Genomic DNA, 26,919 nt, shown 5'->3' with positions numbered 1-26,919 from the left:
TATGGTAGTTGTGAAACCTAGAGGTTTCATATGCCATTGGTATAAACTATTTGTAGTCTTCATAACAAAGGACAAGGGGTCGGGGACATGAGTTGTGTGTCAACGCTTCATAAGGAATTAAGTGCCTAAAGGTTGTAGTAGAGATGCACAGTGTGGGAACATAAATCGTTATCACTTAACCCATTTAGGCCTGAGCACATTATGACGCAATATTTTATGCTTTAACTATTGAAAAATAGCAGATATACAAGCTCACAGCGCGGCACCGAGTGCCGCGCTGCGAGCTTGTAGATCTGCTATTTTTGAAAAATTGTGAAAATTTGATTTGTGACCCGATTACATAAGTGTCTTTTGAATCCTTCTAAGATTTTTTGAAAAACCGATGTTTGTATGTCAACAATCTGGCCAGCCATCGTCAAAGAAAAGGTCCTTTTCATTTAACTGGAGCTCAGTTAGTCTGTTCTTGAGAGACTACTATGTCAGTGGTTCTCAAACCTTTTCATGTGAAGGACCCCCAAAATGATATTTATTTGACCACGGACCCCCATCTCAAAATATTTAGTTCCAGGGACCACCCAGAAGCAAAATCTGAGTTACAAACGTTTGCTTTGAAAATACATATATTCAAAGATTTGCACACATTTTCACGACTTTTTCAAAAATAGCAGATCTACAAGCTCGCAGCGCGGCACTCGGTGCCGCGCTGTGAGCTTGTATATCTGCTATTTTTCACTGGTTAAAGCATTCAATAATTTTAGGCCTAAATGGAACAATGTATCAGTACCTGTACTGAGCTGAGTGAAGCAGAGCCATTGTTCTTAGAGAATCTTCCAGGTGCAGCAGGGCTGTTCTGCTGGGGACTGGTCTGCGAACCCTTCTCGTCCCCTGACTCCCCTCTCTGAATCACTGGGTCCAAAAGATATCGTTGAACCAAACGAAACACACGGACCAGCACACGTTTAGCACCCGTATCTGAGGGAAAAAAAAACCCACTGTGCTCAATCTCAAATTGTATCTCACAAATGTAGTCATGGACAAACAAGTACTTTTGGAAACACGCACAGGACCTACAGTAACTTAAATAGTCTGTTTGTGCACACATACTGTACTGCCACGACACGATTTTAGGCAAAAACTAATTTCACTTCTTTACACTTTGAACCTGCGATACGATAATAAAGTTGATTCTTCATTCTGCCCCCCCCCCCCATCACTATGCCAGTACTGAATTACATACAGTAAGCACCAAAGTGCATGTTTCACCTGAAATGAAGGACCTTGAACAAACGCACACATCTAACGGTGCCATACAGTCAGGTACTGCACCAGCCAGGTTCGTTTATCATATCATGATTCATGGTGCGTTAGCGTAACAAAAATAAGCAGTCATTCCACCATCCCTAGTGAATTGTGTGACTCTATGTGAGAGAGTTAGAGAGAGAGAGAGAGAGTGTCCTTGTCCCACACATGTGAATGTTATCAGTAGCTCGCCATATTTACTCAGGGGGCAGAAGCTGCCTGCTTAGGCAGGCTGAGAACACAAAGAACGGCTAATACACTGTACTGTCCAGTGTCCACATGTTTGAGAGCAAGCAGACACATGCATAGAGACACACACAAACACACGTACGTGCACAAACATGTACGGCGAACATAAACATGGAAGACAGCAAGTTTATTTACTCATGATGTGTATTGAGAGAGACGAGCTGGTTATCTCGCTTTGTCATCTCGACAACAGAACAAAAAATCTAAATGAAACGTGATCTGGTATCACCTTCTTTCCAGACAGATAAGTGGTTTGTTAGTTAATTTAGAAATGCGATTCAGTTCCATAATTTCACTTATTAGTACAGTTTGCTTTTTGGTGGGGGCCCATTTACTACCATGAGAAAAATGTAAAGTATGACTTTTACCATAGAATATGCAACAAGTTATATGACAGCAATTGGGGGTTGCTCTTAAAACCTACATTATGGACAGGAAACGTGTGATGCTCAGAGACTTCTTGTTGTTGTAGTCAGATGGGACATTTCTTCTATATATGAAATACGCAAGCACACAGATATTCATTGCAAAATGTGTTCATGAACACGCCATATTTTATGCTGAAGCAGCTTGGAAATCATAACCTATATCATCAATTTAAAGCTTGGATTCCATTTGATTTAATGGTAAAAGAATATGTATAATAATAATATAAATAAAAGCTGTCAACATTATTTTATTCTGGCAAAGTGTGCTTTGGTTTGAATTAGCAGCAATATTGTTACAGGTACAGGTCTACTGGGGAGGGATAGTAGCAAGTCGTTGTTCTACAATCAGGTGGGCTTTATTACCATACCGTAAAAGGATTTCCTATGCATCTTCAAGGTCAGCAGTGACAAGCAAATGTCTACTTGTCAGGTATTCCACTTGTCACAAAATAATTTAGTTGCGATTTAATAACGCTATTAGGCAGGCTTTGTCTTGTCACAGAGTCAGTTTCAGCATTCATTAATAACAACCTGCTCCAGTGTTCTACTCTTGTCCTTTTGAATTCAGGAGTGATTTAGTACCATTGACAGTCCCCCTCTTCGCTGTATAGCAGAGTTCAGCAGTCCCTCGGTGACGGCTCAGATATATGGAAGGAAGGAATGTCTAGACCTGTTCATTATAAAGGCCTTTACAGACCCGTCTTGTGCTGACATCTCCTGACAATGTCTGTAGATCATATTGGGAGACGTCAGGTTTAATGTTGCTCCAAACACGCAGCACAGACTACAGCTGACAATCAGCTGATGGCACAGTTCTGTGCCCGTGTGAGAGGAAATACATCTACTATACTGGGCAAATAAAGTAATGGATAATGTAATAAACAGGGTTCCCACACATCTTTACCAATTCATTTCCAAAACTTTTCCAAGACTTTTCCAGAATATTTAACCCGATTTCCAGGACTATATAACAATAATTCAGCTCAATAACGAGTCGCTTTACTCCTATGTGCGAATAATCATATTTCAACTGGGGACCCCGGCACCCTGACGAGCACTAAGAGTACACGGTTCTATTGTGAAAATAGCAGATCTACATGCTCACATCGAGATCTGCTATTTTCACAATTTCTGCTTCTAATATGAGACAATTTGGCCAATGTTTAATATGTAATTTCAGAGGTATTAACCAAATCAATAACCAAAAACAATGCATAGCTATTTTTTCCAGGACCTTCCAGGACCCTTGATCAATTCCAAAACTTTTCCAGTACTGGAAAAATATTTGTCTAATTTCAAAATATTTCCAGGAATTTCATGACCGTGGGAACCCTGAATAAAGTATGTTATGCTCTACCTCGCACAAATAGGAAGCGGAAGCTGTAAGGAATGCAGCTCTTTATGTTGTTGAACCATGGAGGCACAAGTCATTGAATAGACTCCTGAGGTGGGCGGGGTTTTACAAGTGGGTTTGGTATGTCTGCAACATTGACATTGACAGTAAACCTGGCTGTAGGCTCGCGTTTGTATTATCAATACTTTTGGCCTTTAGCGATTTTTGAATAAATATCACAAAGCGAGAGATTGGTGAGTAATTGGCCAAAATAATTATTAATTAAATTATAACATTATAAATAAAAAATGTAGACTACTAAAACGTTGTTTTCAGACTCCTTTAATTGACAAAGGGTAGCAGTGGCTCAGGGGTAGAGAAACACGGAGGGTTCCCAGTTCGATCCCGGGCTCCCACAGAGTTAGTGTTGAAGGGTCCTTGAGCAAGACTCTGAACCCCTATTTGCTCCCGATGTGCAGGTTGGTGCCTTGCATGGTTTCCTCCACCATCGGTGTACAGTATGAATGTGTGTGCGAATGGGTGAATGTAATGCACACTCTCTGTAAAGTGCCTTGGATAAAAGTGCTATATAAATGCACCAATTACCATTTATCAATGCGAGTGAAACGTTCTTCCTTCCCAATAAACATACTGAATTGGGTGATTGGGCCCTGTTAATACCTTGCTACCGCCGATGGCCCAATACAAAATGCACTTTACGATTGCCTTGCTTGGTGTTAAGAAGTCTTAAAACCAACTTCCTCACACAGCATAGAGAGAGAGGATTGTGTTTAGAGATATAGAAACAAAACAGAAACAAATGCACATTATGTGCAAGCAGCTGTGTACATGTACATACACACACTCACCCTTTTCAGGCTTATTGTCCTCCTCTAAAGGTGTTGAAACATCTCTTTCGGTGTCCTTCTCCTCTCTGGCTTGGCTGGACTGCAGAACCTTCTGCCCTTCAAGTTGTTCTGCAAAGGAAAAAAAGCAATTTAAAGTTGTGGGTCTCTAAACAGGAGGAGAAAAATGCATGAAGCCTGCCATGCATATACTGTATTAACCACATTGCACAAATCCATCTTTCCACCTGCTTTCAGCAACGATGCTTCAAGATTAATTTATTTATTTAAATATACAGTATACAAGCAATACTAACACTGATAAATAGATACTTAACTTTCTTAAGCCTTGTTCTTAAACTTGTTCTTAAAAGGTTTATTCACCAGGCCAAGGATTGGATAGGGAAATAGTGTGTTTGTGTTTAGTTCATCTAAAAATGTGTTTCCAGATATTTAACCACTTGAACAGTCAATACATAATAAACTTGACCTATCTCTCTGTACTTAGTCTGCTCTTTTTCCCCTACACGAAACCTCTTTGCCAAAAATAGCCGATCTACAAGCTCTGTGAGCTTGTATATCTGCTATTTTCGGCTAAAGTTATCAGAATATGGACGCTGGTGGTTCAAGTGGTTGATATAGAAAAGGAGAAAAAAAAGTTTCTATCACTCAAAGATTTGGAGGACCCCCTGTAGTAACTCTGAGGACCACCTAGGGGTCCCGGGCCCCCTGTTGAAGACCCCTGCAGTAGACCCTTACATTTTGTATCGATGCATCACTGCTTTAAACTCAAGTTTCAAGGACACGGCTTCTGCCAAACGATGATATAGTGGATTATTTTCCCTGGACTAATGTGAGGTCTTGGCAGCTTGCAGTGTGCAGTTATCTTTGAAGTTACAACTCCATTTCCCAGACACACCCTCTTCCCCTCCTATAGCCCATGGCTCTCCCCCCCTCTCTCCCTCTTGTCGTTTCCCTCTCCCTACCCACCCATCCATCTCAATCACTGCCAGACATATGGGTTAGGAGAGGTTCCCATTCTCCACCAACAGCCAACATGAAAACATCAGCGTGTCGTGGCATGCCTCCCGTTAGTTAGCCCACCCCGAGCCAAAGTGGATGAGAACTTACCAGTAGCATGTCAGGTTTTTACTTTTTAATGTACTGTGTGCAAATACAGGGATGACAATGGGTTGAATCCTTCTGTTTATTTTGTACAGGTCAAAAGTCAAAACTCGTTGTAGCTTAAAACACATTCATCGCCAGGTATTCATTCATTCATTCATTCATCCGCCTCTGCCAGTCTAACTTTTATTTTGAAGACCCAAGGAACGTATGATGTGACGGCGATGTGTAAACATGCCGTTTGTAACATACATCTTTTCTTCTTTCACCCGGAAAAGAAAAGTTGTAACCGCAACGATCCATTCACTAGTTATGGTCCATGGAAAATAGCTTTTTTTTGGACAAAAACACGATCTGGGAGCAGAAACAGAGTTCTATCCATTTCTATGAATTTGCCATCATTGGTCTGGGCCGGGGGTCAGCAACCTGTGGCTCTAGAGCCGCATGCGGCTCTTTAGCGCCACCCTAGTGGCTCCCTGGAGCTTTTTCAAAAATGTATGAAAATGAAAAAAGGTGGGGGGAAAAAAATATTTTTTGTTTTAACGATTTTTTTATCGTCACTGTCGGGCAGAAACCTTTTTATCTCCAAGTTTCAAATTTGTGTTTTTTTCTTCTTTTTTTTCGCAAAGTAAAGCCCTGCTTCATCATACAAGACTGACGCACAAAAGTAGTGAAAACAGCAGATCTACAAGCACACAACGCCTCGCGGTGCGAGGCGTTGTGTGCTGTAAGATCGGCTGTTTTCACTAGTTTAGTTCATTTTTTAAATGATAAATGTAAAACGAAGTTTTGGACATATAAGGTTTCTTCCCCCCAACAACGACGATATATAAGGCTTTTATAATTTTTTGCGGCTCCAGACAGATTTGTTTTGGGTTTTTTTGGTCCAATATGGCTCTTTCAACATTTTGGGTTGCCGACCCCTGGTCTGGGCGGACATCCCATGGGAAACAACAGTCCCGGGTGCGGGAGACCGCAGTCTATAATGAAACAATAAACAGACCAATTGACGCGTTATAGCGTCAATGGAAGCCGATGGAAGCCTATTCTGAGGTCAAGAGATTTAGTGTAGAGCAGTGGTAATCAAACTTGGGGTCGGGATCCCATGTGGGGTCCCCAAATTATTTTGTGGGGTCCCCAGATGATTAGCTACAGTATGTAATCCTTTTTTTCTCACTCAACGGTAAACAAACCAACACACAGTATAAGTGTATATACTGTAGGGTATCTGCACATTTATAAAAGTGAACATGTAAGGACTTTCAAGACCTTTTTAATACCAAACTGGCCAAACTGTAAAATATTAAGAAAGCAAGAGGCAAACATTGTAAAAATAGCCGATCTACATGCTCACAACGCCTCACAGTGCGAGGCGTTGTGAGCATGTAGATTTGCTATTTTCACAATGTTTATTTCTAGAACCGAGTCACATTAAATGTAATACCTACAATTCCAAGTGCTTGTCAGGGTAACCATGTTATCACCTCTCTATGTGTGTATGTATTTCCCAAAGATTGAAAGAGTCACTGTCCCTCCTAGTTCTGCAGTTTTTGTGACTAAATTCCAGAAAAGAACCCCGTTTTATAGACACAGGTCATAGTCCTTTTTCTCTTGCCAGGCATCTTGATAGAAAAAAAGCATATCAAGCAGTACACCCGTATGGAAGCATCTGCATTTGTTATGATGTTTCATCACTCATTTATTCACTGTGTTCCTTACATTTGTCAGCGGTCTGTAGAAAGTAGCAATGACAATGTTATTAATGTACAGATGTTTTCAAAGAAACCCCCCCCACACACACACACACACACCCCCACACACCCCCACACACACACACACACACACACACACACACACACACACACACACACACACACACAGGTGAGCTCAACGGCAGGGTTTCTGTGTGAGTCAGGGTTGTAATGAGTAGGTGTGGATGACAGCATGTGTGTTTTATTGCTGGTACACACAGCAACAGCACTTTACACATTGGACCAGTGGACCACCCCACTTAACCTGGTCAATACAGGCTGGACCACTCCCACCTAGACGCAGTGATTCTCAACCTGTGGGCTGAGGCCCACTGGTGGGCCGGGAGGATATTGCAAGTGGGCATTCAAATAACTGACAAAACACTAGGATTTTAAGGATAATAACATACAATAATGTTAAGTGATAGTTCACCAATTTTTGACATAAAGCTGTGTGAAATACTTGCCGTTAAAACAGTGGTTAAAAATGTATTAATTGATTACCAGAGTCCCGTGGTCAGAGTTCTGGTCAGTTTCTAATGAATATTAAGTAGTTCCAATGGGGTGGGGGCCATTTGGCGTGGCCCAATCATTGAAAATAGATTAATCCACAAAACTAGCGTCATTTGTATTGTTGGCCTATTTCTACCATATACAGTAGAGCGAGGTTTCGTTCTGATCAGCTGACTGCAAAGCACCTTGTTTTGGGGAAATACGTTGCAGCGGCGTAGTGATACTGGACACAAAAAATAGTACCATGTGACAGAGGGGTCAAAGTTGAACGAAAGTTGGTCTATTTGGTAGAAATAGGTCAACAATACAAATTAAGCTAGTTTTGTGGATTCATCTATTTTTAATGATTGGGCCATGAGCCCCAGCCAAATCAACGGAACTACTTTATATTCATCTAAAACTGACCAGAACTCTGACCACGGGACTCTGGTAATGGATTAATACATTTGTAACCACTATTTTAATGGCAAGTATTTCACACAGCTTCATGTCAAAAATAGGTGAACTATCACTTTAAGTGGGCACTGGGCAGATGGGTGGGCTGCAAACACACTACAGATTTTCAAGTGGACCCTAATCAATGCAACATAAAGTATAGTTCAGCAGCAGGTCACATCTTACATACCATGAATACAGTATGTATATTGCATAGAATTTATATGACATATCCTTTGATAAAACAGCTGTGTATCAGGTCCGCGTTCAACCTAAAACTACAATTAAGGAAATTGTCTCAGTATCACACAAATGTCCTCTAAGCTTACTACTGTAAATGTGGAACGCCTTACCGAAGGCCTTAAAAGGAGTGTAAATCCAACATCCTTTAAAATCGCCATGAAAAAACACTTATTGGTGGCAGCCACTCGTAACTGGTAAAAACAAAACTAGCTCAGCCTTACCTTCCCCCTGACCCTTCTTTGTAAACATCTACCGTATATATCTTTTGCACTGTTATTTTGTTTGTTTCCTTTTGACAATATCTACTGCATAGTACTGTGTTCTATCCATCTGTCATTCAATGTTATATGAGATACATAAAGGTTTCCTGTGCAAATAAGTCGAAAAGCTTAGGATCTCCTTTTAGTTGAACTTGTACCAGTGAACTGTACTGTCATGAAACCGTACCTTTTCCTATGCAAACTTCTAATAAAGTCCTCAAAAGTGTTCCTTTTGGCCAGTATATATTTGCCTAAGATAGCCTACTATTAATAATTAAATGCGATACTAGGATTTAAGCAACAATAGGAAACAGATTGATAACCTATTCAAATGATCATACAGAGCTTTTAATTAAAAATAAGCAACATATTTTTTAAGTGGGCCATAGCTGTGAGAAACAGCAGCGCTGTTGCTGTCTCTCAGATCAGCTACCGGTAGTTAAGTTAGCAGGATGCCCAAGATATGACTTAATGTTATGATTGTTTAAAAAAAGATTCATAATCTGTGTATTGTAACAGTTACTGTAACTGGTAGTAGTGCTTGAGCCACAGCACTTTGTATGTTTATTATTAAAATCATCCGGAGGATTAACTCTCAGTTCTCAGCCGATCAACCAAGTCAGCCATAGGGTCTCAGCCAATCATCTTGTAAAACAAAAACGGATGCCAAAACAGAGGTTTCTCAGCCTTAATGCTATGATGGCAGAAGATTAAACTTGAAGACCAGCACACATTTCTGTATGTGTGCAAACATACATTGCCGTGCCCATGCGAGCAAACACACACCAAACGCATATCGTCGTTGTCGGGTGGAAACCTTGTATGTCCAAAACCCTTTGTTTTGTATTTATCATTTTTAAACAATTTAAACTAGTGAAAACAGCCGATCTACAAGCACACAACGCCTCGCACCACGAGGCGTTGTGTGCTTGAAGATCGGCTGTTGTGTGATTGTAGATCGACTTTTGTGTGATGGCCTTGTATGAAGCAGTGCTTTACTTCGAAGAAATGTATACATTTGAAACTTGGACATACGAGGTTTCTGCCCGACAGTGACGATATGCAAACACCAGCAAAGTTTCATTCATACCCACAAACGCATGTACTTACATGTGTATCCATTCTCACATGACGTGTACCGAGGCTCGTTAACATGCACACACCCACACACACACACTGCAAGGTTGATTGATGTGCAGTGTGAGGGTCAGGGTCTGGTTGGTGTCAGGCAGTTAAACTTCACTCTGTCATTATAGGGAGAGGAGACCTCCTGTTGCCCCCCCCCACCCTAAGTCTGCTCTCATTACAAACACACACATCATAGAATACTGAATAAGGAATTACGTAGACACAAAAGTAAATGACACAGCACTCACACTGTACTGTAAATGCCAAATTATTAAACGGAGAGAAACCACTTACTGTACAGAAACAATTGTTGGATGTGTCATTATCAGTGAGCTCAGCTCTGGGGCTTCCATATGACTAAGGGATATAATGAGAAGGTCTGAATGACAAACGTGTGTGTTTTCCTGCCAGGGGTGGGACCGCACACACACACACACACACACACACACACACACACACACACACACACACACACACACACACACACACACACACACACACACACACACACACACACACACACACACACACACACACACACACACACACACACACACACACACACACACACACACACACACACACACACACAGTTTCTCTCTCAGATGACACCGTGCTCTGCTGATTCCTCAGTGTCCAGGAATTAGGCTGATGACACAGACACTTTTGAAGGTTGTGTTTTGGTGTGCGTCGGTCGGAAACGCCTGCCCCGTCCTTTCGGGGGGCGGGGAGGGAGGGAGGGCCCTGCACACCTGTAGCCTGTGTTGAATAACTCTCAAATACCTGGAACGCGCCCGAGTCGCGTTAGATTTTAACCTCTTTAACCACTATTTTATGCCTTAACCATTGAAAAATAGCAGATATACAAGCTCACAGCGCGGCACCGAGTGCCGCGCTGCGAGCTTGTAGATCTGCTATTTTTGAAAAAACGTGAAAATGTGTGCCAAGTCTTTGAATATCTTTGACCCGATCTTTGACCCGACTTCTAAATCCTTCCTCTAAATCAGTGGTTCTCAAACTTTTTCATGTCAAGGACCCCCAAAATTACAGGTATTTAGCCACGGACCCCCATCTCAAAATATGTTGTTCCAGGGACCCCCCAGAAGCAAATATTTGATTTACAAATGTTCGCTTTTAAATAGACATATTCAAAGACTTGCAAAGTAAAAATCATGATTTTTCAAAAATAGCAGATCTACAAGCTCGCAGCGCGGCACTCGGTGCCGCGCTGTGAGCTTGTATATCTGCTATTTTTCAATGGTTAAAGTAGTCAATAATCCTAGGCCTAAATGGAATAAGCTCTAGAGACAGCTGGGCTCAGCACATCCTCACAGCACTGGGAATCTCCAGTCTCACTGTGACAGACAGACACCACTCAATGGCGAATGTTTAAACGCTGATCAATCGTTTAGAAAAAGAGAAGAGGAATGAAAATGCAGACAGCATCGCTGACTGAGGGGCAATTTTATGGGTGGTGGTGGGTGGGGAAGGAGAGAGAGTCAGTGAGTGAGAGGGAGAGAAAGATGGCAGGCAAGCACAGATACACTCCATAATACAGGAACCCTGTTGCTATTAGAAAGGAAAACACTGTGTTATGATTATTTCAGAGGTCTTCATCGTTTTCAGGCCAAGGACCCCTTTGTTGAGGGAGATATGAGGCAGGGACCCCCACAACCTGTTTATAGATTCCATATAGTTTCATTGTTTGACAGCACAATCATCAGTGTATTTTGGACTCAATATTTAACCACATGAACCGTCAATACTTAATAAACTTGACCTTTCACTCTGTACTTAGCCTGCTCCTTTTCCCTTCTACACCAAACCTCTTTGCCAAAAATAGCCGATCTACAACGATCTACAGTACAACGCCTCACAGAGTGAGGAGTTGTGAGATTGTATGAGCTTGTATATCTGCTATTTTTGGATCTGCTATTTTTGGCTAATGTTCTCAGAATGGACACTAGGGTTCAAGTGGTTAATATATAAAAAAGGAGAAAAAACAAGTTTCTATCACACAAAGATTTGGAGGACCCCCTGCAGTAACTCTGAGGACCCCCTAGGGGTTCCGGACCCCCTGTTGAAGACCCTTAAATCATATGATTAGGACTGACATTCATCTCCTTGACCAGTAAAAATGTTTTGCCGATTCACTCTCCTCTGCATAAGCACTTACTGACACACTTGACTCCATGGCCATCAAGTACTTTAGTTGATGGCCTTCAACTACTTTAGTTGATGGCCTTCAACTACTTTAGTTGATGGCCTGTGCACAATGATATGAGATGCATTGTCGTTCTCCTACTCATTCTGTTCTCATCCATTTCTCATTATGTTCTGCTCAGCACAGTACAGTGTCCAGTACAGCATATATTCTCTATATGTTTAATAAACTATAGATCTTGGTCGTGTGATACTACCTTGTGTCATCATGTCCTCCGAGCTCATCACTCCAACTGAACCATTGCTCACCACATGGAGGGTCAACTAAATTCATAACAAATCGTGTCAAATAATTCCTAATATAACCAAAGTATGCGTTGCTGTCATTTTGTGAGAAATGTTCTCTGATAATGCATTCGTAGTGAAACAGATGCATAAGAATCTCCTGGCTGATTCACGTCACAGAACAATGGCCCGATAGTTGAGAGGCCGGCTCTGTTCTTGTTATTCTACCTTATACTGGACCTGATCCTGGTGTTTTGTCCCTGTTATTGTAGCCTGCTGGACATGGACCAGATGACCCTTAGAGCATCAGGCCTTATCCTCTGTCTCCTTATTGGCCATAGCCATGAAACAACAAAGCCTTTCACTGCTGGCTACAGTCAGACACACAAAGGGCACCGAGAGGAAGAGAGTGAGAGACACAAAGTGCAGAGGAGAGAGCTACTGTAGGAAGGCAGGACAGCGACCGCGGTTTTCCCGGTGACCCTGAACGCAACGGTGGGGGCGCGGGAGTGTGGGGAATTCTAGAACACAGTAACACACCACTGACTATTGCCGTTGGAGAGGTTAGCATTATGTATTGAGAGACACTCTTGCCCGATTTCATAAGAGACTCGTCGCCAATTGTTTATAACCACAATTATTCACGTGTGGCAAGATCGCGGTTCCACTAGTTTTACTTGTAGGCTAGTGTAGGCTTAAGCCTTTTCAGAAGTTAATTTAATGTTTTCCATTTAATGATTTCCTTTATCCTCATTTAATGCTAATGCACGCACATTTTTCGCCAGGTTTTAAGGTCTTGTTTTAGTTGTTTCTCATAAGCTCGCGACCCTCCTTGCCCATCAGCCCCCACCGCTGCGCTCAGGGTCACCGGAAAAACTGCGGTCGCGGCAGGACAACGGTAAAGGAAAGGAAATGAGAGGGAGAAGAAACAAGGGCGAGAGGGAGGGATCAGTGTGTGTGTGTGTGTGTGTGTGTGTGTGTGTGTGTGTGTGTGTGTGTGTGTGTGTGTGTGTGTGTGTGTGTGTGTGTGTGTGTGTGTGTGTGTGTGTGTGTGCCTGCTTGTGCACATCAGGCAAATGTGTGGCGTTTTGAGCGATTGGCTGATACAAAAAAAGAAAGGAACAGAAGATTAGCGGGACTGGGATAACAAGATAGGATAAACACAAATGAATAGAAACTACTATCCATCAATAGTGAAATAGAATGTCAAGAATATAAAACAGCAAATCAACAAAACACCAGCAATATCAGTAAAGCTTAATTTATCCCCAAAAGAAATGGACTGTCATTGAAAAAACGTAGACTTGTGAAATGTCAAGCTACAACGTTTTGAAAGCCTTAGTTACTTTCCATGTGCACGTGAATGGAAAATTGATGTGGTCAAAGAAATTGTGGTAAACACAGCTGAAAGTCTTTAAAGGCTAAGCATTGTACTTCAATTACAAGGGGAGAGGATAACGTGTATTTGTTCCTTGTCAGTGGGTCTTAGTTTACACACACACACACACACACACACACACACACACACACACACACACACACAGGGTGTGGACATGCAGTGGTCTTATCAGCTGAGCTCATCACAACATCAAAGATGCTCCAGGTTCAAAGCCTGGTGAAATCCTCCTCTGATTCCTCCTGTCCTAGAGGACACGTTAATGAAGGGGTATTATTCATGTGAAGGAACCTGCATGCAGTAGAAAGCAGCTTACCTTTTTAAAATTATTATTATTATTATTATTTTTCAACATTACGTTTCCTATGTACTGTAAGATGGAATAGTGAAGACTGGAGAGCTTCACATCAGGCGGTTTACTATGTCATCAACCATAAGTACGTTCATGAATTAGTTGTAATCATTGAACTGCAGTTTACTGATGTGTTATGAGTAACCACCCACTTCAATGATGAGTTCCATGAGTTCAACAGAAATGAACATTATGCAAACAGTAAGGTCAGCCAAAGGAAAAGGAACAACTCACAACAACAACAACACTGGCTTTTATTGTATTCTATGTAATGTGCACCCTATTGGAAGCAGGACTTAAGCTGGTTGCACACTGCTGCGTTTTTCCGTTGCGTTTTGGAAACCGAAATCCGCAAAAGAAAAAAAAGATTCTCAGGGCAAGGAGAGAGAGAGGAGAGTAGATTCGGCCAAAAAAAAAAAACAGTATGCTTGCTTCTTAGATATGTCCGTCATTATTCAAACATCTCAATTTCAATGTTGACGAGATATTATGAATGCATAATAAGTCAATATCGTATTGGATAGTTATGTTGAGTAGACAGAGTTTACGGTCCACAAACGAGTGGCCCTAGTGCTGAAATTCTTCAGAATAAAGGATGGGAACTGCAGAGATCAGACATTGTTAAGGTAGGTCCAAATAACCCGCTTGTAAAGACAGGAAGGATGTATTTCATGTTAGATCAACAATGGAAAGTCTTGTGGTGTGTGTGTGTGTGTGTGTGTGTGTGTGCGCGCGTGCATGTTCAAAAAGGGTGAAAGGTCAGCAGAGGGAGGAAAGCAGATAAAGAGGTTAAAGAAACCAAAAGGTACCACAGCACAGCACTGCCAGGAACCAGCCACACACACACACACACACACACACACACACACACACACACACACACACACACACACACACACACACACACACACACACACACACACACACACACACACACACACACACACACACACACACACACACACACACACACACACACACACACACACACACACACACACACACACAGAAAAAAAGAAAAAGAAAATCACACAGGAACCTGCTGGGTCAACTGTAGATAGAGAGAGAACAATACTCAGCTGTTACCTGGCAACTGTTGCTGGCCAGCAGTACACTTGTTTTGCTTCAGTCTCATGTAGGGTGTTAAGGGTACATACAACTTTTGGTTCGGTACGTATTGCGGTTTTGAAGGCAATGTTCATATTTTAGTTCGGTACGGTGATTTTAGTGTACAATACTGCACAAAACAAGTGTTCATCTTCCCCAACACTCCTCTGAACGTGGATTGGTGTTGTTGTGATTTGTGAATGGGTATGGTGGTTCACCAGCTTAATATATCGGTGTGGAAACTCTGTAATTCAGTTCTGCATCCCACCCCAACAACTTTTGGCCACATACCGAACCGAGCGGTTCGGTAAGTGGCCGTTCAGTTCGGTATGGCTGCATGTGTAGCTTACTCACCATACAACTAATATCAGAAGGAAAATGGAAATTATTGCTTGCCTCAGGCGTGCTTACAGTTAATGTACTGTACTTTGTTGCACAGCAGTGTCACACAACAAAGATGACATATTTTCAACAACGAACATGATCCCAGAGACAAAGTTATGAACGAAGTACAACACACTAGCCTTGTTAAAAACATGATCAGCCACTGCCATCATTTGTTGGAATGATGACAATAACACCACTCACTAGTGTGCAGGCATGTTACTGTCCAACTTCTGCACACTTCTGGAATAACAAAGAATTAAAAAGACGGCCAAGAATGTAAATAAAAACATTTTGAAGGCAGTGGAGGTACACAATAATATCTTCGGGATTGACTGGTTAGTACTGTAGCTTAAGCCTGATGTATCTATTCTATTGTCCCAGTTACAGCAAGTATGGATAAAAGGATCAGCCATGAGGGTGGAAACATTCGTTTCTATCACCACCTGAGTAGGCGTCCAACCTAGGGATGGGACGATACGCGATATTATCGTTTATCGTGATAAAAAACACTCACAATAATCGTGTCGTGTCTCCACCAGCCGAAGGCATGGGGGAGAGTATGTTCGTCCGTCCGTACGTCCGTCCGTTGGCTTCCAAAGTTTGTAGGATTGAGCCGTTTTGAACAAAATGCCTCAAATCACAAACACAAAGTGCAATTATCATGAAATCGCACACACACGTTCCCACTAGGCAGAGGAAGAAATGCCACTTAATCTTTTTTAAATCAGCCTCATGGTGGCGCTATAACAGGCCGATTTGTGGTTTTACCTATAACTCCACGATCAGTGTCAAACTTTGTACACGCACTCCGTAGAGGCCAAGGAAAAACCTTTTCACTGCATTTTTCACGTCAGCCTTTTATAGCGCCACCTTTGGGCCGACTTATGTAAAACAGATTTTTGGATATTACTCCTTCCGATTTTCTCCAAAAATAACCAAATCAGTACACAGTATCTCTATAGTCATGTGATCAAGTCTGATCCGTCTGATATTTCATATTCCATCCTGATTGGCTAATATTAGCTTCCAAAGTTTGCAGGATTGCTCCGTTTTTGAACAAAATGCCTCAAATCATCAACGCAGCTTGCGATTACTGTGAAATTTGCCACACATATTCCCACTATGTCAAGGAACAAATGCTACCCTTTTCACATTGGCCTGTTATAGCGCCACCAGCAGGTAGACTTTAGCAAAACACATTTTTGGAACACAATGCCTCAAATCGTGCATGCAGTGTCCGATTGCCATGAAAGGTCTCTAAGGTGAAGAACATATGCCACCCTTTTTACTTTGGCCTATTATACAGTAGCACCACCAGGACGCCTGGCCTGGTGGAGACCTGTGCTCGGAAGAGCACTGCTTCTAGTTTATCGTGATATCGTCCTCCGTCATGCACTGGGATCAATTCACTTTTATTTGCCGAGCTGCATATCCAGTAACAATTACGTAAATCCTCTATAATTGGTAAAAGGTTCTAATAATATTTGTACTTGATACAGTCTTTTTTCACTCTATCAAATGCCTTTGCCAAAAATAGCCGATCTACAGGCTCACAACGCGTCCCGTTGCGACGCCTTGTGAGCTTGTAGATCTGCTATTTTTTGGCAAATGTTCCGCCCCAGGATAACTTTCGTTTGTCACAATAATCGTGATATGAAATTTTCATGTCGGCCCATCCCTAGTCCAACCACATCACTAAATATCAGAGTATTCCTAAATTTACTATATTTCTTCTAATTGTCAGTTGAAACATACAATTGGAGCAGTTGTCAAATATCATCTTCTACAACAATGCTCTATTTCAACTATTGCTCAAGTTGGAATGCCTCCGTGAGCCTGATGAACTGATGAAGTGGGATATTAGGGGATCCCAAGCACTCCAAACATCCATTCATGTATCACTGTTTACCAGTCTTTGGGGGTAAATCTGACTTAAACCCACAGCTAACAAAGAGTCAAACTCCGGGAAAGGCACTTCTGTGGCTTACATGGCAAGATGTTTCTTGTGTGTGGCTATCAATACACAATGCTTCTTGTGTGGCTATCAATACACAATGCTGACAGAGCATAAGGAATCAAATCATGTGTATCTTGGGATCACATGGGAATGGCGTGGCTCCGGCGTGGCTCCAATGTGGTTCTCTGAATTCATGTACGGTAGCCAGCCTGATCAGAGCTCCCTTGGCTTCATTTATGAAATGAATGTTAAAGTAGGCCGATGCCTGTTGGAAACGATGCCCATTGGGAACGCATGCCCTTCTGGTTATGCAATAGCCATTGTCAGTCACTACCATTGTGTACCCCCCCAGTCACCACCCATAGACACCAGGATCTCCCAGCCAGCAAACTTGTGATATGGGTGCCAACAAACAGGCATTGATCACAAGGGCATCCCACCACACCTATGTGGAAGTGCTTAAAGGAGTAGTTCACCCCCAAAATGACTTTTTTTCTATTGATTACTCATGCCATGGAGACTTGAGTTCAATAATATTTTTTGTATGTGTTGCAATGTGTTGCATTCCTAAGACAAAAATGTGATTACAATGAATTTAGCCCCCATTGATTCTGGATGGGGACCCGAACGCATCCCACGGGTTCTCAAAACAGGCTGTCCAGATTTGCCAATTTTGCTTTTTTTTTTTTTTTTTTTTTCAAAAGGATTTGCAGTTGCAGGCCAAAAGGTGGTACTGCAGCTGAAAATGCTCTGAGAGCCATTCAAAAACGAGAGGCTCTCTATTCAGGAGTGGTAATTTAGCCTCAAACCTTTTGAAAAACGTAAACAAAAAAAACAATATGACATAAATACTTTTTAAATGCATGGTGTATCACCTTTAAGAAAGATGCAAGGGTGGAAAGTACAGGCGTGGCGAGTTAGGCATTTTTGTTTTTACATCAATGTAAAGATGCCCCAAGCGACACATACGTTTGTGCATTTCCTGAGTTATTATCTTCTGTTACAAAGCAGAAACAGGGCCGGCAGCGATGCCCCGACTCCGCCTATCTTGTAGCTCCTGCAGTTTATTGTCTAGCACTGATCACGTGGCACACTGTAACACCAGAGTTGCTTGCCTATCGAATACCCGGATGTTGTGGTTCCGTCACATGTGGGTTCATATTACCGCGGCGTGTGTGTGCATTTGTACTGTGTGTGCGCGCAAACTGCGTGCACGCGATGGCTTGGATCAGCTCAGCTGTGCGCTACACACACGCTTCACATTAACACGCAGTGACTGCACCTTCTTTAGGTGGGATGACACGTGATCTCTGAGGGGGGAACAAATAAGGTTGCATGAATATGCTGTCAGACGCTGAGAACTTTTAATAAATGCTTGAGAAGACGTGTGTGTGCGTGCACGCGCATGTGTGTGTGTGCGCGCGTGCGTGCGTGCGTGCGTGCGTGCGTGCGTATGCCCATGGGCTATGAAACAGGTGTGAACACTAAAGTGTAGATCTGAATTCACACTCTAATCAATAATTACTCCCTCCTTCTGCAAGTCTCCACCCAGGTATTACAAACTACTGTACCTGTAATTGTAGACCTGGCCTTCAAGCTGAACTGCAGCTGCAGGCTGACTGGTAAAGCCAGCCATGCACATCCACGCACACAATCTTTAATGCAATCAGAAGAGAAACGTTGCTAACCAACTCCAGTTGAGAACTTTAGAGAACCCTATTGCACCATACATCAGAAGTACTTGGTGCATGAAAGACGTCTTTCGTTTAGCACTCAAAACACAAATCCCTATAAAACGGTGCCTGCCATGTGTTATCTATCTAGCATAAGTAAATCTTTCAATCTGGGTCACACAGAATCCTAAATCTATCCTGAGCATAAAGCTGTTCAAAATGTAGCCTCAAAAAGTCTGTGCTTTAAATATCCTTAAAATAACTGATCTTTGCCTAGGGATATCTGAAAGCAGCCTGTCACCCTTCATACTCATGTTACGCTATTCAAAACACGTCCCGTTTAATCTTCAAGTAAATATCTAAATATATGTCCTTAGGTAGCTGTCCTTCATAGAAGATCACAAAACAGGCACACTAACAAGACAAAAACTAAAAAAAAAGTACACACACACACACACACACACACACACACACACACACACACACACACACACACACACACACACACACACACACACACACACACACACACACACACACACACACACACACACACACACACACACACACACACACACGATTGGTTCTTATACTTCAATACCCAGGGGGATCAACATCTTATCTCGCGGATCAACTGTCTCCTCATTAATCAGATAGCTGGCAGCAACTACAGTGGGATTTTTCTCTCTGCAAGTGTGTGTCAGTCACAATCTGTGACAGGCAGAACATATACTCCCACAAGAGCATGCTGGGAAAAAAACATGCACCAGGCAACAACTGTCTGATGACAATTAGCAGAAAAAGAAATGCCATACAGAGGCATTTAGTGAGCATATACACATGCGTGTGCACATACACACACACACACACACACAACACAGAAGTGAAAAGTCCCTTTAATGTTGGCATGTTTTAGAGGTCACTACAGGGCATTGCAGGGACAACTAGAAGCAGTGCTCTTCCGAGCACAGGTCTCCACCAGGCCAGGCAGCCTGTTATAGCGCCACCATGAGGCTGATTTGAAAAGTTTGATGTGGCATTTCTTCCTCAGCCTAGTGGGAATGTGCGTGCACAATTTCACAATAAGTGGAGTTATAGGTGAAAACATGAATCGGCCTGTTATAGCGCCACCATGAGGCTGATTTGATTTTTCTTAAGTGGCATTTATTCCTCTGCCTATTGGGAATGTGCATGCACAATTTCACCAAAATCGCACACTGCGTTCAGGATTTCAGGCATTTTATTCAAAACTGACCAATCCTGCAAACTTTGAAAGCCAGTTTTAGCCAATCAGGATGGAATATGGAAAATCTGACACATCCATGTCGATCACATGACTGTAGAGATACTGTCTACTGATTTACGTGATTTTTGGACAAAATGTGTAGGAGTACTGGCAAAAGTTAGTTTTGCAAAAGTCGGCCTCCTGGTGGCGCTAGAACAGGCCCATGTGAAATATTTGGGGCAGAGGTTCTGAATTGGTATCGAGGGAGTGTGTGTGCACAGTTTGGCAGCGACCGGGCCAACGGCGCCGGAGATTAGCTGGTAACGGACAAACGGACGGACGGACGGACGCACGCACGGACGGACGGACGGAGGGGAAAACATACTCTCCCTCAGCCTTCGGCTGGTGGAGACAATGAAGAGGGAGTCAGCAGGGAGCTATGAGCAAGGAGGGGTGGATAGAGTTAGCGTGAGGGGAGAAGCAATGAGAAGGAGAATATGGATAAAAAGAAAGAGTTAGAGAAGCAGAAAAGGAAGGACAGCAACAGCAGAGCGGAGGAGCAGACTGAACAAGGCGAGAGAGAGAGATGGAGACAGAGAGAGACGACTGTTGAAAGTGGTCTAGATGGACCTTTATTGCGGCACCGTAGTTAAGCATGAAACACAGCATGAATACAAACTAGAAGCAGTGCTCTTCCGAGCACAGGTCTCCACCAGGTCAGGCATGTAATGTGTTTTACATAAGTCGGCCTCCTGATGGCGCTATAAAAGGCTGATGTAAAAAATGCAGGGAAAAGGTTTTACCTTGGCCTCTAAGGAGTGCGCATACAAAGTTTGACACTAATCGGTGGAGTTATAGGTGAAAACATGAATCAGCCTGTTATAGCGCCACCATGAGGCTGATTTGATTTTTCTTAAGTGGCATTTATAACTCTGCCTATTGGGAATGTGCATGCACAATTTCACCAAAATCGCACACTGCGTTCAGGATTTCAGGCATTTTATTCAAAACTGACCAATCCTGCAAACTTTGAAAGGCAGTTTTAGCCAATCAGGATGGAATATGGAAAATCTGACACATCCATGTCGATCACATGACTGTAGAGATACTGTCTACTGATTTACGTGATTTTTGGACAAAATCTGTAGGAGTACTGGCAAAAGTTAGTTTAGCAAAAGTCGGCCTCCTGGTGGCGCTAGAACAGGCCCATGTGAAATATTTGGGGCAGAGGTTCTGAATTGGTGTCGAGGGAGTGTGTGTGCACAGTTTGGCAGCGACCGGGCCAACGGCGCCGGAGATTAGCTGGTAACGGACAACCGGACGGACGGACGGACGGACGGACGGGCGCACGGACGGACGGACGGAGGGGAAAACATACTCTCCCTCAGCCTTCGGCTGGTGGAGACAATAAAATATAATGAAGATAAAATATAAAAATGACTAGACCTTTAAAGTCATACTGTGTGAGATTCATTGTTTAGCGAGTCTCTTTGGCGATGCCTCTGGCGACGTTCTGGTCATTACAGCAATTATCTATATGCAAGCTACCGCGCAAAGCAGGCCAGCAGGAGTGCTGCAGGGTCCTAGCGCTCGCTGATATTTTGGAATGCAATAATTAGGGTACAACTGTGTTTGTTTCTGTCTTTGTTTCTAATTACAAACACATTATTTCCAATTAAGCCTTATTACATTTAATTACATGTACCCGTCCATAAATTAAGCTGAAACTACCGCTTTAAAGTCTGACCTAGCCACCCGTGCTTGGAGTTAGCATAATGTATAAACTATAAAAAAAAAACTTGTTGATTCCAATTCTGGTTCTCATGAATTTTACGTTTTGGTCCATTTAATGGTAAAAAAATAATAATAATTGTTTAACTGTAAAATTTTACAATTTTATTTTCCCGGTGAACTAGTACATCAAAATGTTATTGTCAACTTTAACAATTGTAATGAATAGAAACCTCTCATGTTTATTCCATGACAACAGTGGAAAGGAAAGCAGTAGCGGTTAAAGCTTGTTGCTTGCTTTTTTTACAATAGTGGGAGAAATATGTGAAAAAGGTGTTCACTTCCGGCAGAAAGCGTGAAAATTTGCACCTAGGGGTATTTTTGTGCGCTGGATTCAAAAATTGACGGTCCCAAGCACTTTTCTCAAATTCACTTTTCTCTCATTCACTTACCATAGGGTTAGGGTTAGGAAGAAGACCCCCCAAAAATCTTCTATATGTAGCATGTGAGGGGTCTATCTAGGGGGTTTTCATGATTCTGAATCCATTCCAAGCATTTGTTTTGCACAAAAAAACATTCCTTGGGCAAGAAATGGACCCCACAAACGATGGTTTAGTGATGAGTCATCACTTTTCAAAGTTTTGTTGTGTCCATTTCTCGGAAAGGAATGTTTTTCGTGCAAAACAAACGCTTGCAATGGATTCAGAATCCCGAAAAACACCTAGGTTTGACCCCTCACATGCTACTTGAAGAAGATTTTTTGGGGGGTCTTTTTTCCCTAGTATGGTAAGTGAATGAGAGCCACCAGATCCCATGGGAAAAGTGCTTGGGACCGTCAATTTTTGAATTCAGCGCACAAAAATACCCTTAGGTGCAAATTTTCACGCTTTCTGCCGGAAGTGAACACATTTGCCTTTTTTTGTTACATATTTCTCCCACTACGTGGGAAACCTGGGCCCTTAAAGTATTAGGATTTTATCCTAATATTACGAATATTACGATTCCTTCATTTTTACCTGGTACCAAGCAGCTTGGATTCGGTTCTAACTCCGATGCCCATATACGGTATATGTACGCAGACTACGCACCATCGTCAAGATACAAGCATAGGAGTAAGAGAAGGTGAAAAGAGACAAGAGATGAGGAGGGGAGTGGAACTGATCACCCCTGATCCCCAGTGACCTTTGGGTTTTGACCCCCACCACACCCTGTCATTCAGACCCGTTCTCTTAATGGGCCTTAAGGCTACTGCAAGGCTATAGGTCAACCTCGACGGGCACAGGTCAAACAAGAGGACTTAGGGACCGGTGAGGGAATTAAGGAATACGTGGACACTTGAGGGGGAAACGCACTAAAGATACAGGGTCTGCAGAGATGGGGTGGGGGGGCATAGCATAGGACAGGGGTCTTCAACAGGGGGTCCGGGACCCCTAGGGGGTCCTCAGAGTTACTACAGGGGGTCCTCCAAATCTTTGAGTGATAGAACGTTTTTTTCTCCTTTTTTATATTAACGATTTGAACCCTAGCATCCATATTCTGAGAACTTTAGCCAAAAATAGCCAATCTACAAGCTCACAACGCCTCGCAATTGGTGTAGAGGGGAAAAATAGCAAACTAAGTACAGAGTGAAAGGTCAAGTTTATTAAGTATTGACCGTTCAAGTGGTTAAATATCTGAAAACACAAATTGACATGAATCCAAAATACACTGATGATTGTGCTGTCAAACGATGAAACTATATGGAATCTATGAACAGGTTGAGGGGGTCCCTGCTTCATCTATTTTTCAAACAAGGGGTCCTTGGCCTGAAAACGTTGAAGACCCCTGGCGTAGGAGAAGATAGAGAGAGAGAAGGGAGGGAGGGAATGAGAAGAGGAGAGGATAGCAGCTAGGAGCCATTCCTCGTCTCTGCATACTGTAATTATAGCTGTCAAAACTAGAATGATGAGCAATCTAAACAGGGAGTCAGGGGCCTCTAATTTAAACTCTTTACCATTTTAATATTTATTTCCGTGTCATTATATGGTGATGGCAAAACATGGGAGAATGAAACAGGCTCTTTGCTTCTCTGATCTCCCCATCTCCCCAGAAAGCCCTCCAATTACTTGTGTGTGCATGTGTGTGTGTGCGTTCGCGAGTGTTTGCGTGTGTGTTTGTGTGAATGTGTGGGTGTTTTGTGAAAGGGTGTCTATACAAACATGCGGGGGATTTGTTCTGTTGTCTAACTGCTGTTTGTGTGTGTACATACAATGCATCTGTTGTGTGAGTGAGCACTAAGCATGTGTAACAGTTGTCTGCCAGTGTGTGTTACCAGTGCTTGCTACAGTTACAGGCCTTACAGTAAAATAAAGAACAGCCAGTAACGGTTCATGTCAGATAAGGATAAGTTCTCAAACTTTTTTGGTCCAGGTACCCCTTGGAGGTGTACCACCAAGGGAGCAGTATGGGTTGGCACCCCAGCCTGTGTCTTCTGCGAGGAAGAGGCCCAACAAACCCACGGTGAGGCCTTTAGGAGGGCTCAGGAACCCACTGCTCCTGAATTAAATGTTTGTACAGGGAGTCTGGTGCTACGCACAGGTCCAGGACCTGGTGAGAGCAGAAGTGGACCTGGTGAGACGTAGGAGGAGCCCGGCCAGGAGTCAACCCACAGAGCCTGGTCCTTCCACGCGCCAGATTGCCTCTCCCAGTTCCGGAGCAGGGTGGCCCCGTCTTTCCCTAATGGGACTGATTGTGGGTAGCTACTGGGACATAAAGTCAGGCTGGGTCACCTGAGTGAGGGGTATGATGTCGCGAGAGCCATAACCCCTATGAACTAGGCCTGGGGCGGTATGGACATTTTGTTACCGCGATTACCGTCTTCCCATTTACCGCCGGTACTGCGGTAATTACCGCACCCCCGTATCTATTAATTAAGGTTCGGCGATAAGCCAAAATATTGCAATCATCTTCCCAAAAGTCGCCTCTCCACAGTGGAGAGGCGACACAGCCTGACTGCCCGAGATATACTTCTCCGTACAGCACAGCGGGTCTGGCTTTCAAAGGAGCAGATCTACAAGCTCACACCACATCGCATCCGCGATGCGTTCTGAGCTTTTAGATCTGCACTGTCGGGTTACCATAGTAACGTAGGCTAGCTACTTGGGCTTTTCAGACACAAACAGCTATGTGAACAAACCAGAAGAGGAAGGGTAGTCAGATCGTGTACAGTGATTCTGTAAACTCACGTCACGTCTCAACTCTCAAATCACAGTGATTGAGTGCTGCTATATACAGGTTTTAGTTACAAGACTTGACAGAAAAGGTTATAAAATCGCCGACGCGCCGCTGGACGGAGCACAACGTGCGACGCGGTGGAGCTGGAGAAAGTAAAATAGTTTCATTTTTGGTTTTGTCCACGCGGCCCGCGCTCCGCCAGTAATCCGTATGAATAAAAAAAGATATGCCACAACACAAGGTATGTATTAACATCCTTGTGTCGAGTGGATTACAGAGAAAGTATATGCTGCATTGCTGCTCCGTCATAGAGTTGTGCTCCGTACTCTACTGCCCTGCGTGCACTGTGTGTGTGTGAGTGACGTATGTGGGCGGCTTCCAACGTGTGGTACACGGCCCAGAGCAGAGCGGCATGGAGCGCATGCGGTCCTCGCTTCTCCCCCGTTTTAAAACTCGCTCGTTCTCAATAAAAATAGCCTATTTTTTTGTCTTTTTTGACCGCGGTAAGGACCCTGACACCGCGGTAGGCCGCGGTATACCGCGATACGGCGGTTACCGAACCCAGCCCTACTATGAACCTTGGGCTACATCACTGAGGATACGTCCCAGGTGCATCCATGAGATGTTTTTTTGTGTTATACAATCAGCACATATAGATGCCATTGGAACCATCTGTAATAAAAACTTTTCAATCAAAATCAAACCAAATTTCAATCAAAATATATGAATCATGTGTTAAAGATATCCAATCTCTCTTAATTTCCGATTCCGATATCAACCGATATATACATTTAGCCATTTGAAAATACCGTAGACAATCTACAAGTTCACAATGCGTTGCATCGCGACGCATTGTGAAACTTGTAGATGTGCTATTTTCAAGAGCTGCCTATACATTTGAAACCTTGAAATGGGACATTCTGCATAATGAGTACCTTCTACTTTTGGTACTTTAAGTACATTTTTATGCCAAAACTTTTGTACTTTTACTCAAGCACGCTTGTAGATCTGCTAGTTTCACTAGTTTTGGTCCCAGGCAAGCGTCCAATCTCTCTTTTGGGTCATGAGCTAAAGTGTTTGGGAAGCACTGCTGTAGAGAATCTTCATAAATGTTGGAAGGTTCAGGAAACAGTTTTACAGTTTACAGCCAGAAAAGATTCATAGTTCTTTTTAGTGTTGCCCGATCCCGATCACGTGATCGGATCGGCCGCCGATATGGCCGTTTTTATAAGATCGGAGATCGGGGGAAAAAAAATCGAATTTTTTTTTTTTTTTTTTTTTCAAAAAAATATTTTCTGGGAGTACTGAAAGTTACAGGTAAGGTGAATGCGATATGAAATGTAAGCTTACCATAATCACAGTAATCCTTAATCATTTTCAATCATATTCAAGGGCTTTTGGAGAAATGAGACAGACAGAGCACTGCAGATGGAAGGTGATTGTGTCAGACTCTGTGTACAGCTGGCAGCTGATGCCAATAAGTAGTAATTGGCCCCTTGCTAATGGATCAAAGGAAGGCAATTATGTCTCTCTGCACTGTCAACTAGCTCAGTGGTTCTCAACCTGTGGGTCGGGATCCCCAGGGGGGTCCTCAAATTATTTTGGGGGGGTCCCCAGATGATTAACTTAATGTGCAACATTGTTTTCTCTCTCAACAGTAAACAAATCAACATAAAGTTTAAGTGTATAGAGGGTATCTGCACATTTCGAAAGTGAAAAATTAAGGACTTTTTAATACCTCTAAAATGACAAATTAAACATTGGCCAAATTGTCAAATATTAAAGCCAGAAATTGTGAAAATAGCCGATCTACATGCTCAC

General features: G+C 42.8%; 1 protein-coding gene across 1 annotated transcript in view; it reads right to left on the bottom strand.

The window, feature by feature from the left end:
* Positions 1 to 26,919, bottom strand: part of LOC308294797 (uncharacterized protein) — a 112,182-nt gene that overhangs the window by 43,246 nt on the left and 42,017 nt on the right. Inside the window, exons 11-12 of the mRNA XM_080737660.1 lie at positions 4,179 to 4,286; positions 785 to 972 (exon numbers count right to left, since the gene is read on the bottom strand). Coding sequence (XP_080593786.1) covers positions 785 to 972; positions 4,179 to 4,286 — 296 coding nt within the window. The remainder of the gene's footprint in view (positions 1 to 784; positions 973 to 4,178; positions 4,287 to 26,919) is intronic.

Source organism: Nannobrachium achirus, assembly GCF_963921795.1.
Source record: "Nannobrachium achirus genome assembly, chromosome: 11".
NCBI classification, from domain to species: domain Eukaryota; kingdom Metazoa; phylum Chordata; class Actinopteri; order Myctophiformes; family Myctophidae; genus Nannobrachium; species Nannobrachium achirus.
The sequence above is the reverse complement of the archived record's forward strand: the minus strand, read 5'-3'. Positions and strand labels throughout refer to the sequence as shown.